General features: G+C 41.3%; 2 protein-coding genes across 7 annotated transcripts in view; both read right to left on the bottom strand.

Annotated features, from left to right (window-relative positions):
* Positions 1-16,034, bottom strand: part of LOC140278004 (transforming growth factor beta-1-induced transcript 1 protein-like) — a 68,035-nt gene that overhangs the window by 48,674 nt on the left and 3,327 nt on the right. Inside the window, exons 2-12 of one of the 6 annotated variants that reach the window (XR_011909174.1) lie at positions 15,262-15,312; positions 14,879-15,027; positions 14,654-14,712; positions 12,607-12,743; positions 12,445-12,526; positions 11,466-11,550; positions 10,211-10,393; positions 9,938-10,111; positions 9,765-9,846; positions 9,167-9,315; positions 7,775-8,135 (exon numbers count right to left, since the gene is read on the bottom strand). Coding sequence is in view for 5 of the 6 variants with exons in the window: in XM_072372881.1 (XP_072228982.1) it covers positions 7,869-8,135; positions 9,167-9,315; positions 9,765-9,846; positions 9,938-10,111; positions 10,211-10,393; positions 11,466-11,550; positions 12,445-12,526; positions 12,607-12,743; positions 14,654-14,712; positions 14,879-15,027; positions 15,262-15,312 (1,418 nt within the window). In the remaining variant the exon portion in view is untranslated. Of the gene's footprint in view, positions 1-7,298; positions 8,136-9,166; positions 9,316-9,764; positions 9,847-9,937; positions 10,112-10,210; positions 10,394-11,465; positions 11,551-12,444; positions 12,527-12,606; positions 12,744-14,653; positions 14,713-14,878; positions 15,028-15,119; positions 15,149-15,261; positions 15,313-16,034 lie in introns of those variants that run through there. The other 5 variants (XM_072372881.1, XM_072372884.1, XM_072372885.1 and 2 more) reach the window with 5 other exon arrangements.
* On the bottom strand, positions 628-6,642 carry patl2 (PAT1 homolog 2). The gene is made up of 19 exons (XM_072372917.1): positions 6,619-6,642; positions 6,246-6,399; positions 5,159-5,427; positions 4,990-5,052; positions 4,823-4,876; positions 4,582-4,743; positions 4,142-4,213; positions 3,909-4,057; positions 3,276-3,350; positions 3,060-3,183; positions 2,820-2,937; positions 2,376-2,482; positions 2,233-2,286; positions 1,982-2,124; positions 1,687-1,843; positions 1,262-1,402; positions 1,094-1,191; positions 873-1,013; positions 628-782 (listed from the first exon to the last, which is right to left on the bottom strand). Exons 1-19 carry the CDS (start codon positions 6,640-6,642, stop codon positions 749-751), a joined length of 2,139 nt encoding a protein of 712 aa, XP_072229018.1. The 3' UTR covers positions 628-748.

Raw genomic sequence — 16,034 nt, 5'->3', positions numbered from 1 at the left:
ACTTGATTTAGGAGTTGGGATGGTGCAAAAAGCAATTTCAAATTTTTTTTATTTATTTTTTTATTCATATTGCAAGTGCTCTATAAGGGTGCAATTTAAATTATTTCTGTTTCCAAATTAAATCAATACATAAAAATCTTCACAACTGAAACTTTTAAGATGGAAAATTACCTCAAATACATTTTTTTTTTTTTTTTTAGTAACACTACACATGTATACACAATGCATGCCTTTTTACAAAATAACCCAAAATTGCATGGCATGTGTTGGGCCATGACAACTTCCTTAAATGGTTATTATCAATCATAAATTACAACACAATCCTCAACCTGGTCACCATATCTGATGAAACACAAATTGATCGTTCTGGAATTTCAATAACAATTCAGCAGTAATGTACATGTAGAGTCGATTACCACAGTCAATATCATTTTGGAAGGTTGAACTAACTCATAAGTACATCAATGTTTGTTAAACTGACAAACATTAAGCTAACAAACATTGATGAGACCAAACGGAGGAAAGTAAAACAATAAGATAAAGGAAATAAAAAGAGGGAAACAGTTTCAGGTGCAAAAGTGTGAGGGGATCGGTGGGTGGTAAGGAATCAAAACCAAAAATAAAGGGCATCAGGGCATGTTATGCAGCTTGTTATAAATGGCAATGAGGAGTTTTGAAATAAGTCTGCTTCCTTCAGTCCAGTCCTCACCACAACCTGATCACTGGTTGAACATCTCACTAGTCATCCTTAAGATGGAAGAGCCAGGAATCCTGTTGCAGATCTAAATCAAGACATTTGATTATCATATTCAGGTCTGACAAATGTTTTCTACGTGTGAACATTCTGTTAAACGCATCTAAAAAGGACTCACTCCATATTGCTTTTCAGCTGATGCACAGTGCGCTTGTCTAGGTAGCGACAAAAGAGCGTGAGAAGGTTTGAAGGCATAAGTAGCGGCTCCACGAGTGAACACTGAGACAGCTCTCCAGCAACCTGGAATATTATGTCGGTCCTAAAAAACAAACGGCAATATCAAAATGACATGAGAGTGGTTAAGTTCAAGTAGCTGCATTATACACTTCATGTTCCCACCAGGTCTCAAAGTCACCAATGCTGGGCTCAAGAGGAATGCTTGAGGATAGCAGTTTCTCTCCGTGGGACAGGAGAGCATACAGTAAGGACAGTCCAAACTGAAAGAAGAAGAAATATGTGAGGAAAAGCTAAAAGAATTCGAGCTGTGCAGCAACACAAGGCACTGACCTTATTCTGACATGCCAGCGAGAGGCCATCAGACCCTCCCAGAGACTCCGATGACGTCAGCTCTTTGAGGACACCAATGAGCTGACTGAACGTCAGGCCACCGATCACATTTCGAAGAGATGAGTAGAGAACTGGAAGGGCCTGGAATGAAAATGTTTATTCTGATCATTTAAAGAGGAAAAATAAATACATTTTGGTCCAACTGTGTTTTGGATTTGTATGTGTGATTTAAAAAAAAAAAAAAAAAAAAAAAAAAAAACGAGTACACAATCTTCAGCCACCAACCATGTTTGATGGCTGGAATTTAACCAAATATGACAAGAATACGGATGTCAGCCGTTCTTGGTGTAAACTCTTATATATTCCGTTACAAAAAAAGCACTTGACCAGTTGGGAAATAACAGTGACATTTAAAACTGACTCACCTCCTCTGTATCTCTGCTCATCAGTGTAGGAAGGTTGCAGGTCACAATGTGCAAGATTTTCAGGGCCAAATCATGTTTCAGGAAGGGGAGCAGACGAGCAAGGAGCTTTTTGCCTTTTGAGACAAGCAGGAAAGGAAGAAACTCCTCTCCCGAATCTCTATATCAAGAATTGAGAAAGTTTATTTCTCAAAATTAAAAGACAAATGTGCACTAGAATGTAGAGCTAGAAATAAAGCAGAGTATCCCATTTCAGTATTTCACAACCCTTCTAGCAAAGTGATGGGCAAAGACTCACAAAGAGTTATGGTTCTGCAGCTGGGAGTAGATGTGCTCCACTTTTCTCTGGGTTTTCTCCATCAACCCCATCTCTTCTGCTTCAGACAAAACTGTCGTTTTCATCCTCTCCGTTTCCTCCACCTCCAGCAAAACTATGAACAACTGCAGGATAGAACAAGAAACAGTGTGTTGGCAATACAATTATAAAAAAATATCTAAAAATCAACTGCATCAAATTCAGTGAAAAAGAAAAAAAGTTTAAGCAGGTACCTTTTCTACCTTACTGAGGACCTCTAACCGCTGTTGTCTGGTGTCTTTTTGATCCTGAAAAAAAAAAAAAGGGAAGTAAGTGTCAGTGTCATGGGTGAAGGCCCTGATTGATAAGATCTTTAAAACACTGATTGTCAGTGTACCTCGAGTGAAGTGTGAGCTTGGACTGCATGAACTGCACTGATGGCACGACGAGGAGAGTAACATGTGGACACAGCAACTTGACCTAAAGAGCCTTCAATGTGCACCACTGAAAGAACAAAAGCCTTTTACCACTACAGGAAAATGTGCAGTTTTCAGAGTATATTCCATATAGTACACCTATGGTTTTAAAAGTGGTTGAACAAACACATCTATAGGTGTTTGGATAGGTGTTCCCTTTATAGCTGTATACCGACCCAACACTCTTCAGTACTAAAGTTAGGCATCCTATAAATGGACTGTTCTAAGCCCCCATATTACTCCTTTAAAGACAGTTTAAAGCCACCCCCCCCCCCCCAAAAAAAAAAACCCTTTACTTTCTTGAAAGTTCAATATTAATAAAAAAAAAATTTTTTATTTTTTTTTATTTATTTATTTTTTTAAACCTGGTGTGTAGGAGTCAGTTTTTGTGATATAAGGTGTTGTGAGCTTGGGTGGCTCCCTCTTGCTCCTGATGCCCAGTTCTTCTTCAGCCATCTTGGCTTCTATTCGACGGTAATACTCCTGTTAGAGTTTAAGCACATGAGCCATTAGAACTCAATTTTACATGGTACAGGCAGAACCAAGACTAGAAGGGTGAGGTCAGGTGGTTAAAATTAGACACCCTATGAAAACCTCTTTCCCACCTGGTAATAGTAGTCCTCAAGGTACGGATTCTCACTTTGCAGCTGGATCATCTGCAGACGGGTGATCCACTCCTTCTCTTTTCCAGTCATGAGATTACAGTAAGGGTCCCAGCCTTCCGACTTTCTGTGAGCAGGACAGATTTTTTTAAGTTAGTGCTTTCGTAAAATACAGAATGACTAAATAAGTTCATATTCTTGACTCGATGTAGCCCCAACCTTAGGAATAGACGCTGTTTCTGACTGAGTAGTCGTTTATGTTGAGGATGGAGCTGTGTGACTGGACCAGGGTACCTGTTGGTCAGAGAAAGATTTTATTTTCAGCCATTAGCTTCAATAAATTCTGATACAGTACACAGTTACAAGTTCTCAGAGAGGTTATAGTTTTATCTTCAAGCTGCATTTTGGTGAAGCAAATGGAGGATCCATAGGGCAGAGGCTTGCCAATTAACAAAGCTCCACTCCAACTCAAATCCTGCTTTTGCAGTCATTTTTTATTGTCAACAGGACCATAAATGACAAAATGGAAATCAACCTCCAATATAAGAAATTAGCAACTAATCTCACTAAGAAAATGTTTACCCACATCACAAACTGAGATTCAGTGCCTTTGGCTGCTAAATCTGACTATGTCCATCTTTTCTAGACAGTAAAATTAACTACTTCAGCAAATAGTGTGTTAAAATAGAAGCAATAAATTTAATCTGCAGGTGGATTTATACGTAATATAGTACCATAAAATTGCACATTAGTGCTACTGACTGTACAACGTGATTTCTATATACTCAAATGACTGCAACGTGATACTTCAACTTTGTAAAAATGTAAAACTCCCGTGAAATCACCACTTACCTGAAAGGCTGTACTGGATTAGACAAGGGGCTGTAAAAGGGGGACGGTCTGGGTGAGTTGGAACCAAAGCGAAGCTGCATCATCTTGGGAGTTAGAGGCTGAGGTGTGGAGGGGCAAGGGCAGTTCGGAGGAAACGCAAAGCCTCCTGACTGATTCAGCACATTGGTGAAGTCAGACAGTTCCGAGTAGACAGATCTGCATTAATCATTAAAGTAGCGGATTCTGAAATAAACCTGATTGAAATGTCGTGGAGTCAGTGGTTGACGCGAGAAGATGGGTGATCCTGGTATGATGGGTGCATGCATCTGCAAGATAAATGTAAAGCTGAAATTCAGAAAAAACTGACACTACACAAGACAATGTGATCCATTTAAGGAACATTTCCTCTTGAGAGAATTCAGCATTTCTTTCCAAGTTTGAGGAGATTGCATCCTTTCATCACCTGGTCAAAACTAATCAAGCTTAAAACTGGCCCACTGATCAGTGCATCTCTTCCCATTCAGTATTTGCTCAGTTAGAGCAACCCTTTTTTCGTTTCCAACTTCAATTTCATCCCATGCAGGAATGATCAAAAGTAAAAAAAAAAAAATTTTAAGAAAAAAAAAAAGCTAAATCTATTCCATTCTGCCACTATTCCATTATATTTAAATGAAATGGAAAGAAAGTCTTCCACCTGAGAAGGCCCTCTTTGGCCAAACTGTCGTCTTGAGTAGGATCCTCTGGGTTCCCCTCTCCTAGCTCGGAAGGAGGAGATGGGATATGGTATATCCAGAAAGCTGGAGTTCATGTGCTGACCTCTGCCTCTGTGACCAATCACACACACTATAGCACTGTCCTACAAAATACAAGACTCAAGATTAAAATATCCTCTAACAGACCCCCATGTTATACATATGACACGTTCTTCTTTTAACCTGAAGGATTGATCCCGAAACTCTCCTGTTTTTTCTGAACGAGGGCAACATCCTCTGGGGGTACAAAGAAAAAAAAAAAAAGTAGAAAAAATGCAAGCTAAATGTAAGCAGCACAGAGCAGCAATGGAAATAAATAAATAGGATGTTTTTCCACAGTTGGCACTTACATCATCCTCAAAAGTATTTCGGCACAAGGCATGCCCACAGTCCACTATGGCGCTGTCAAGACTCTTTATAATTTAAAAAAAAGCAAGACCAGGCCAAAATCAAACAGTACTACGAGCTGACCCCTCTAACAGATAACAGAAAGTCTCACAAATCTTTCCTCTTTCTCACCATGAGGCTCCGTCGCCCCTCCACTATCCTTATCACAGCAGGGTCTTCAAATAGCTGCTCCCTGCCCAGTCCTCCCCTCCGTCCCCTACCTCTGCTGCGTTGCCATGGGGCAGACCGAGGCAGATACCTCGGCCTGGAAGGGGAGGAGGGGCAGCCGAGGGGGGACGGAGGTTTGGGCTCTGGTGCTGGTGGTGGCGTTTGACTCGGTGGTTCTCCAAATGGAATGCTGCCATTACAGAGGTCATCAGTCGGCCCTTGTGGGTTGACATCTACGATGAGGACATGCAGAAACGGAATTAAGCTTTGTACATTAAAAGGTGGCAACTGTTCATTTTTAATCTTTCCACAAGATATAAAGTCATCACAATTTATAGAAGAATGGAATCAGTGTAATTAGTTAGACACCTTAACTTTTCCAATTCCCACTTTCAGAGCTTAAATTGTCTGAGGGAAAATTCTGAATCTGACAAACTAAACCATTTACAACATGTTAGGTTATCGGCATGTGCAAAAGAAGAGAGTGCCAAAATTGGAACAACATCAAATAATTGCTCTGCAGCAGTGCCAATCAGGAACCTGTCCACCAGGACCATGTCGATGCCGTTGTAGAACCAGAAAATTAAGTTGAGCTCAACTTTCCACCAACAAGCCTCTCGCTGCTGCCACCACATTTTACCAAAATGGTAAAAAAAAGGTTTCTACTAGTAGCCCCAAACATTGACATGGATCTCAGTGGTTCCTACTGTTGGACCAATAAGTTAGTAAAGTCATGCTCCTGGGAGCTTATTGGCACTGGTGCAGTCTTTTCTCAGTTTAAATGTGTGGAATTGGTCCAGGATTAGACAGTTGGACAGAAAGGGTTCATCTGGAGCCTTTTCTGGAAAACAAAGAGCGAACCATAATGAATGTGTACTTCAGCCACTACCTTTTATGATCAAAATGACTGATCAAAAACAACTTGCTATGATGTCAAACATCATACTCTTAAGCAGCTGCAGATCATGAGGGCACAGGCTGAGTCAGTACACCTGCTGATGAATCGGCACAAGGCCGTTTTAGAAAAATAAATGAAGGGACGTCTACAAACCCATCCCAAACGTCTCCTCATTGTGGATGTTTATCTCCTCGTCCTCCTCTGCCATGGCCTGGAGAAGCTCACAGTCCATACTCGTCTCATTCTCTGCATCACTCCACTCATCTCCATTCTCAGGCCACTGCGACTCGCCAGCCTTTTCTGCATCCTGGGAGGATAGAAACATATATATATATTTGTTCAGGCATTTGTACATGCCTGAACAATTAGCCTATCTACACTTATTTGGAAGCTGCTAAAGGTTTTTGGTGCATATTTTCAAGATATAGTGGATGCCTCGCAACTCTTCACGCATAAAGAACACAGCATCACGCACGCATTTATTTTTTTATTTTTTTTAAAAAACGTCAAAACTATGCTGACTTACTTGCTGCTGTTCTGAATCACTCATCGTGTGTTTCAGGATTTTTACAACACTTGAAACTGACGGCTCACGATGACTTTCCATGCAAGGTTACCCGCTTTCACCCGACAGACAGCGAAAGACGCTCATTAACTTCTAAATGAACTCACCTGTGAGGGTCAGAGGCGTGGACACGTCATCACGCAGCTGCATGCAGCTGTTATCTCACCTCTGCTGAGTGCTGCATTTTATTTCTCCCTTAAGTCTGTAAATGTCTTGCCATTCTTCGCTCAATTACATGCATTTTTTCCAGATCTGTACCGTTTCAAAATACTTATGCCAAGTTAAACATAGAGCAGTGAGCGAACGGTGCCATCTAGTGGACAAAATCAACATTTTTTCCACGTTTTTCTGCACTCCCTTTTTCATAGTTTGAGGTTTACTTATAGCAGTTACGACGGATTAAATTAGCTGCTCCGAATTTGGTTTAAAACTTGCGTTTATTCCAAACATATTTTCATTAGTGAATGTGTAAACCTTTTATTTACTTCTGCATTGCTTGGTTTGTGATAGAATAAAAATTCCTGCTTCTTTTAAATTTCTCAAAAACAAATACTGTTTCTCAAGGCAATGTTTTACCCTCTTTTCTGCCTTTGTCCCATCCAGTTTCTCACTTAAATCAGTCCACAAAACAGCAAAACAGATTGTGTTAACCTCTATTTATTCTTTGGAACCGTTTTTGGCAATTTGCAGAGAGCAATGGTGAGAGAATAATACAAAATATCTGACTTTAAACATAAGGTAGTTTACATTAACATAGATGGCATTCAGCGTACAGTATATAAATGCAAATGCAGTGACATGTATAGTTTTAGCAATATAAAGCAAATATATTAAAGGGAATATCCTTTCAAAACAGTAAATATTCTGAATTGTAACAATAAATTTGCAGATTTGTTTTTCTTTATGTGGCAAAATAATTCAGTTGTCAATATTCAATTTGAATCACTACCGTATGTAAAATATTCACATACATGAGAAAATCATTTGGCATTACTGTATAACAAATGCTCGAGGCGCGGACACGCCAGTCCATTTCTATGTCAAATAAAAAAATAAATGCGTCGCGTTGGATGATTGTGTCTTTTCCCCTTCCTCTGATGACACACATCTCACTCACACAGAAAATAAAAAACAAATTGTGAAAGAAAAGTCAGATGGCTTCTTCGTTTGGGTCACGTGGAGGATGGGGGACAAAGTCTTCAGCTGTGTCCTCAACCGAAGAGCTTGATGAAGCAGGGGTGGCAGTAGGGTTTGTTCTCTTGCTCCTTGAAGCAGCCCTTGCTCAGGGGCTTCAGGCAGAAGTGGCACACAAGGTGGTGGGGATGGAATTTGGCCCCCATGGCCGTGACACAGCGGCCCAGGATGGGCTGCTGGCAAGCCTGGCACATGCTGCCACGGGACTGGTGGTAGTGGGCCTCGCACAGCGGCTTACCCTCGTGTTCAAAGAAGCTGCCATTCACAAAGGGGCTGTAGCACTCCTGAGGCGACAGGGAGGGAGGGGGGTGGGGGGAGAGAGAGAGAGAGAGATGCAGTGAGTAAGTCACAGCAGAGAGCACTGACTCATGCATGCAGCTACATTTGGTTTTCCTGTGAAATGATAGATTTCCCATGACATAATCATAACTCATTTTTAGTTTTTTCTTCGTTCACACAGTTCACATTAACTTCCTTGAAGAGGCTTGCTCATACAACCACAACGTTGGCCACACAGCAGTTTTAGTGCAGCACTTGAGGGTGCAACAGGCTTTAAACTCCATTTACTCTTCTAATTATACAAAATTAATTCAAATATAAATCAGTGCTTTAATCATTCACAGGTGGGCCTTAAAAACCAAGAGCTTAGCTTCAAATCCTTTTTTTTATTTATCAGTCTTTGGAGTTTGAGCCCTTTGAGCTAAACTCTCTTTGCCTCACAAATCACAGTTCACAGATTTTCAGTCCACTTCCTGTGTCATTTGGCATTTCCCAGCCTTTTCTCCCTGTTTCCCTTCCTTAAGAATAACTTCTTGACAGCCACCCTTCCTTACATACCATTTCTGATGAGGCCTCATTGAACAGTGGATGGATCAACTGAAGGGCCAAATTTATCTCTCTTTGCTGGATTTGCTTTGCTGGATTTTTTTTTCAGATACCAGATAACAGATACTTTGTTCTTCACATCCTGCACACCATGCTGAGATACGCCGAGTTTTCAGCTAATAGCTCATTGGGAATTACCTTGTCGAGCAAAATTACTGTTTTTCCGTGAGTCAAACTGGGTTATTGTTGGCATTTCTTCTAGATGCAGTTAAATAAATGGGAACAAATGATGTGTCTTTGCAACAGGCCGTTGCGAACAAAATGCCTAAAGACACAAATTAAAACTGGTTCTTGGCCTAAAACTTTCGCAAAGTACTGCAAATAAAAAAGAGGAACTATACGAATCAACATAAAAGAAGTGGAACCCCAACCCACCAAGGACAACACTCTTTTCTGCACGAACACATTGGTGGTTGATTGGCACACTCACCCGACATACAAAGCATTGTGGGTGCCAGAGAGAGTTAAGAGCTGAGATGTAGTTTTCCAGAATGGGCTGGCTGCAGCCTTGACAGCGGGAGGCAAACAGAGTCAAAAAGCACTGCTGGCAGTACTGCTGGCCTTCACGGTCATGGAAACCTGCAGGAGATAACGCCACCGCATTACAACACTTCAAGAGATCATTTGGTAAATTTCAAATTAACTATTTAATGGCAGCTGATAAAAACAGTCTGAACTTTTTTTCGCGTGACTCCGGTTGAATTAGCAGAATTTCAACTTCAGAGTTCAACTTCAAAGTTCAACTCCTTAAAATTCCTGGCAGAAATAGATCCGCTTCTACCAAAGATGTTAGGCTTTAGGCGTCAGGGGGGTGTCATGGTTCAGAAAAAAATGTTTCTCACAGCTTAAATCAGTGTGAAAAATATTGATCTCAAAAACACAGGAATGTTAAAATGAAGACTTTACCACAAACCTTGTTGTGATTAACTTGATTTTCAGCGTTATATTTTCTTTAACATTTGATAAAAAGGTTTTGAAGTTTTCACGTCATTTGGCCTCACTGCGTTTACTCGGTGAGGACTCATTACCTTCCTCTCCGAAGCTGCGGCTGCACTTGACGCAGCAGAAACACTCTGGGTGCCAGTTCTTGTCCAGAGCGGTGACCATTTTCTATACAAAGTGAGAAACAAAACACTGTGGTAATGAACTGACACAAATTTTTGTCAACATAACATAACACCGTCATGTCGGAGTGCCTCACATTCAGTATGGGTTTATTGCATTGGGCACAGTGTGGGGAGAAGAGGGTGAAGTAGTCCGACTCGCAGTACGGCCGTCCATCCTTCTCAAAGAAGTTGCGACTGCCCAACTCCGCTTCACACTCAGTGCACACGAAGTGCTCCGGGTGCCACACCTTCCCCAGAGCCGTCACCACCTGCGCGAATAAGTGGTCGAGGTAATTAGAAGAAAATAACTTCTCCAAGAAAAAAGTCTATGGCAGAAATACTAATTCATTCTATCTGGACATTCTCACCTGCCCCACAACTGGCTTTTGACAAGCTGAACAGTTTCCCTTGGAGGACGTTTGAACTCCTTGTCTGGTCAGGTCTGATTGGAGGAGCCCCAGCATGCTGTCCAGGGAACCCTCAGTTGAGGGCTGCAGTGGGGCGGCAGGCTGCTGCGGTGCTGTAACCACTGGGGTGACAGCTGCTGCTGGCTGGCAGAAGACAAAGAGAGAAGAAGAGAATCATAACTGATGGCTTTTCTTAGGCTTCATCCTCCACAGATGTGTACATAAAACATGACAGCCTTATCTTAACGTTTGAAGCTAACGAGCCTGAAACAAAAACCTTTACTAATGCGTAAACCTACCTAATCTATCTCTACAGCTAGTTTAGCTAAGTAATGCTAAAACAAATCCTACATTATGCTATCACTTTTACTTTAACAAATCTTGATACTTTTACAATAAAGGGCCACCCAACCATTTGTGGAAAAAATCGCTGATTCTCATTATCATTGCCCAAATCAAGAGAAACTTTTTTTTGTTGTTGTTGATTGATTTTCTCTCAGTCAGGATATCAAAGGGTTAAAACTCTTCTCCCATAACCCTTTAGGGTCTTGTTTATAAGCCACAGCTGGATAGCACACTTGAACCAAACATCCTTATAACGGCAAAGCAGATTCCTTTGCTCACAGAGCCACTGAACCAGAACAACAAGATAATATGCAACACCAAATACAGTTTTACTGCGACTTCCAACTAATTGAAGATATTTCTGAAGCTGGGAAATATTTCCACCAAGACTGATTCAGCCGCAGGTCGTATCCGGTGACTGGTTTGTACCAGGAGGCCTAAGCTGTTACAGTGCAGCCATTATGAAGGAGAGCGGGATTCTTTCATTCTTACAGTCATGCCAAGGGCACAGCTGTTGATTTAAAAGAAAAGGCTGACACAATGAGCCTTTACATCGCCTTATACTATTGCGAGAACTGTCATCATAATCTTCATATTTCTCTGAATATAATCAACAACAGCATCGTCATCCTCCTTATCATTAACCAACAGCCATGGTTAAGTTCCCCTCATGAAATTATATGGGTGACCATTTAAAAAGATGAAGGAGTTAAAAGCCAAGCATCATCATAAGGATGCATTTAACAGTACAGCACAGCGACAAGGAGAACAACTCAAAATATTTGAAGATGCACTATAGCTCATACATCGCATATTTGTCTCACATCCCTCATAAACCTTTGCATGCATATGAAAGGAGTCCATAACTTACTGTGCTCTGGACTCTGAAGTCAGACAAAGAGGCCATCAGTTTGTCCAGCTCCAGTGTGGCTGATGTTGCCGAAGGCTTCGCAGAGCTACAACACCAAACACAAATCCATAAAAATACTGATCTCTCTGCCGTATGGTTACTGCTGAGTGTGGGACATGAATTTTGCTGCAGAGTTAACCAGGAAAAAAAAAGTAATGTTCATTTTTCTTATCAAAAAACAATGTGTGGTCTCATCTGCATATCTGATTGTTTCCCCTATATTTTAAAACATGTATTGAAGAGGATATGTGACAGGTGGTGCCACAGCAACGTACAGTGCGAGAAAATAAATTGCTCTCTGAACAGTAAAGCATTTAAAATGTATCTTATGGCTCATTGTACAACCTCATGTGTATGATCGATCTTGAAAAAAAAAAGATAAGTTATGGAAAATACATATTTTTTTTATGTTTTCTAGCTTTCAAAAAGGTGATCCACGTTTATGAAAGCTTAAAAAAACTAAACAAAGTACCTTTAAATCCCTTCAACAAGCTGCCTCTCTTAATATGTGTGGGTGTGTTAAATAGACCAGCATGGCCCATTAACTGCGATGTTTTCTCAGCTATTTTCTGTTGCATTCATATACTTTAAGATAGAAATTACATCCTCACTGTAATATGGCTCTTAAAATGCCAGTTATGCAGGAACGGTATGCCCCCATAAGTTGCTAACCTACTTTATAAAGCAATTTATTTCATTTTTATCCAAGTCACGGGTCAACCTTTCTGGATAAACACCTTTCTAAAACTTTTCCTTGATCTATGTGAACATGAATTAGATTAGTTTAAACTTTTGAACTTACTTATCTAATGAATCGTTGTGCAGCCCCTCCACAAACAGCTTATGTAACCAATGTTTGCAGAGTTAACTGAATAGGATTGAAGTTTCCAAATACTATAGATGGATCTTTAGATATGACTAAGCTGCTTGGATATGGTACCTGGAGGATGAGGTTGTGGCCTTATCCTTGATCTTGTCCCTCTCGTCTTTCTTAGAAGCAGGGAACTGGGCCAGGATCTCATCTGATAATAAAAAACAGGGTCAGATGGAAGAAAACACACACCTCAAAGTTAAACACACACACACACACACACTCACAAACCTGTGATGTTAAACTGGGTGGCATTGAGCTCCTGTAACAGGTGGTCCAGTTCACTCAGACCTCCACCCAACAGTGAGGAGGAGGAGAAGGCGGGAGGAGGATCTACTGTGCGAGGAGACCGCGGTTTACACACTGTGCTGCAGGAGACACGAGACAAACAGAGCCTGATAGTAACTTCATTTTAAAACATCCTCCCACTAATGCGTTTAGATTTTCATCATGGTCTCTGTCAGAATGTTCATTCAGAAAGGAGTCATGAGGCAGCATGGCAGTGTTTTTTCGAACCAAACACATTCATAAGTAGAAACTGACATAGAAAAGAAGCTTTTTACAATTTCTCTTAAATGTTATTCCAAACTGGCTTTGGGCAGATATTTTACCATCCTAATGTATTCAAAGACTGACGTAAAATCTTGTATAATGTCAAATCGACACACATTGGTCACAAACCAACATGTCGGCTGTGCTCCAAATGAGGAATCCTGCAAGATATCCAGTTACTGGCACAATACATAAAGAGGGAGGTGTTACTTTCGTCACTTTGACCAAGGTCTGATGGAAGTTGCATATCAACTGAGCATCAAAGCTGAGCAGCACAAGCAGTCCTGAGCCTAAAAGAAGGCCATCACTCTCCTCTGAGATGGTAAGAAGCCAGGACCTTAAGCTAGCACATCCGCAAGAACCTTGGATTCCGAAAGGGGCTTGAGGCTGTTTGTGGATTTGGACAAACAGCTAAAGTTCCCTCAGCACATCACATCCAACACGTTGAGGCCAGATATTGATTTTATGTTCAAAACCTCAAATCAGGTCATCATGCCAAGAGCAAACAGCCTTCTGGGGAGATCGTTTGGATGAGGAAACTTACCACTGAATGAGGGGCAAATGCAGTCAAGGAGCTTCCCACTTCAGGGTGAACGCAAGGGCTCTGCTGAATATTTGTTTCTTTCAGCACATTTTGGATTGAAGGAGAAAGGTGGAGAAAATCCATTTGCAACAACACAAATCAGGCTGAGAGAGCCTCGTGACTTGGTGGCTCAAAAGAGGGAAACCATAACACAAGCAGATAGCTGGTTATCCTGACACTAATCTCTGACAATAGATATCTACATGTGAATATGAAGAAATAGGGTTGTGGTCCTGGAAGCCACAACTGTAAGCCATCTGGTTTCTGTTTGTAATCCTATCAGTATTGACCAATCATGTTTGAGTCAGCCTTGCTTGGAGTCATATAAGCAGTAAAAGTGTAGAGCAAAAAGGTCAGACAGCGTTTGCAGACATAAATTCGAAAATCGCCTACAAGTCATTCAGTTGTTTTTTTTGGTAAAGACTTTTTTTAAATGTATCTGGATTCAAACATTTACAGGCACAAGCAACATGATAATTTGGCCCACATATCTGTCATCTGTTACACAGATGTCTATAGGCTACAAGGAAAACCTCGATTTGCAAGTTTACAGGACAATGACCTCAGAGCTCCCTGATTCTCTGGATCAAGGTTGAGATCTGATTGACTCAAAGGTCAGTTTATTGTGACACGATCATGTCAGTCTGCCAATGCAGTAACGGCATGAAGGAATTTAACCAATATCATTGCTATAGTAACACTTGCATGCAGTGCTCTGCCATCCAGAGTGCCGTCATTAGGCAGTGATGGTGTGTAGATGAAAGATTAGCTTTACCTGGAGGGGAACAGCCACAGAACAGTTCACCATGAAGTCCATAAACACTACTTGAGACTGCAGATGCAAAAGGCCTGCCAATAAAATCGTCCTCGTACAACAATCGATTATTTTCAGCGCCTGGTTTTTCTCCAAAATGTTTATTGTCAACAATGACTCTGTCTTCCCTGTAGCAGGGATTAAGCTAAAGAACAAGCAAATGCAAAAATATATGCGTTCCACATATTTTTTAAACTGCCAAAAGTGGAAGCAGACAGCTCCAACAGATAGATACGTGCTCTGTTAAGCACCAAGCCAGGATGAGCACAATACAATGCCGAGGCTTTAAACTGGGTCACCTGGAGGAAGGCAAAAGTGTCGACACTTACCTGTATAATTTGTCTGGGTTGTTGGAGTTCTGTGAGGTCTTAATTGCAGACGAAACGGTCTAAGCGACAAAACAGACAACAAGTTCAGGTAAACAGAATTAACTTAGAGAGATGTTAAAGCAACGTTTAAACTTTTTCTCTAAATTCAGTTTAGCTAAAAGCTGAGTACAATCAGAATTAACAGCGCAACAACTGGAATGAATGAATGCTACTCTGAGTGTGCACCTGTTGGGGTGTGTAGGCAGGAGGTGGCGGCCGGGTCTGGGCCGGGTCCTGGGTGGCGGTATCTGCATTTTGTGGAGGGTCAGAGGTGAGCAAGACGGGACACCGAGGAAGAGGAGAGCTGGTGTTCTCCAAATCAGCAAGGAGGGCATCTGGAAAGAAGGGAGAGGTAGGGTGACAGATGTTTAGCTGAATTCACAACCCAATTTAGTTTGATTTGAGATGAAAGTTAAAAGCAGTTTACCATCCAAATAATTTAACTCTACATTTATGATTGTCCCTGAAGAGGTTAAGAAACAAAATGTCAGAAACTGCAATCTAAAAGGCTGGGCGAGTAGTAAATGAAAGAAGAGATGTGACACATCCATGCACAAAAAGCTACGTACCAAACACAACAATACGAGGACTGAGAGGGTAGTTAGGGGGCTCAGGCACTCCTGAGGAGAGACAGACAGCCAGTGTGACCAATACAGCAGCTGCAGCAAGTCAGCTCACACACTGAACACAACATGGAGGATAAGCAGACATAAATCAGCCAGAGGACAGGACAGTCAGAACTGCCATTACTCAGAAATAAACTATCGACATAGCGAGATTATTATGAGACATTCAACTTTGCATTCATATCTGAGACATGCCAGCACATAGAGGAAGCGGAGGAGGAAGAGTGTTTGGCAACTGATACCTAAAACCACCACCAGCCACCCCCACACACTCACACTTATGCTGAAGTGGAGGCTGTCCAGAGACTAAACTTGCTCCGACGCTAGTCTCTGCAGCTGCATGACATCATTTAGAGCCCATTATTTAAGTCCCTGTACATGCAGCTGAAGCCAAAGAGAGGTGTTTTAAAAGAGTGTCTTAAAATGAGTGATTACAAACTCCAAGTTGGAGCAGAGAGGCTGCTGTTCTGGATTAATTTCCTAGTTTGACCATAGGGAATACTGACCTCTGGACCAGTTGGAAAAGTGTTTCACAGACGGAGGAGGCAAATTAGAACTTTTTGTTTGAACCAAGACGTGTTGTGCCTGTGTGTACTAGCATGAGGACCGTAGCCCATCATTGAAACACTATTTCTATATTTCTCTAAGTATACCAGCTAGGCTTCCATTGCCATTTTTATTCCCATTTAGAAGATGTGAATAAGAAAAGATGAATG

The sequence above is a fragment of the Leuresthes tenuis genome, unplaced genomic scaffold (assembly GCF_036924035.1).
Source record: "Leuresthes tenuis unplaced genomic scaffold, fLeuTen1.0.hap1 SCAF_20, whole genome shotgun sequence".
NCBI lineage: Eukaryota > Metazoa > Chordata > Actinopteri > Atheriniformes > Atherinopsidae > Leuresthes > Leuresthes tenuis.
This window is presented reverse-complemented; position numbering and strand designations above follow the sequence as displayed.

Excerpts from the sequence above, each read along its gene's own strand:
- patl2 (XM_072372917.1), bottom strand. The coding sequence starts at position 6,642 with ATGAGTGATTCAGAACAGCAGCAA. Across the intron at positions 4,214-4,581 it reads GCCAAAGAGGGCCTTCTCAG|ATGCATGCACCCATCATACC; the intron begins GTGGAAGACTTT and ends TTTATCTTGCAG. Across the intron at positions 1,192-1,261 it reads CGCTGGCATGTCAGAATAAG|TTTGGACTGTCCTTACTGTA; the intron begins GTCAGTGCCTTG and ends TTCTTCTTTCAG.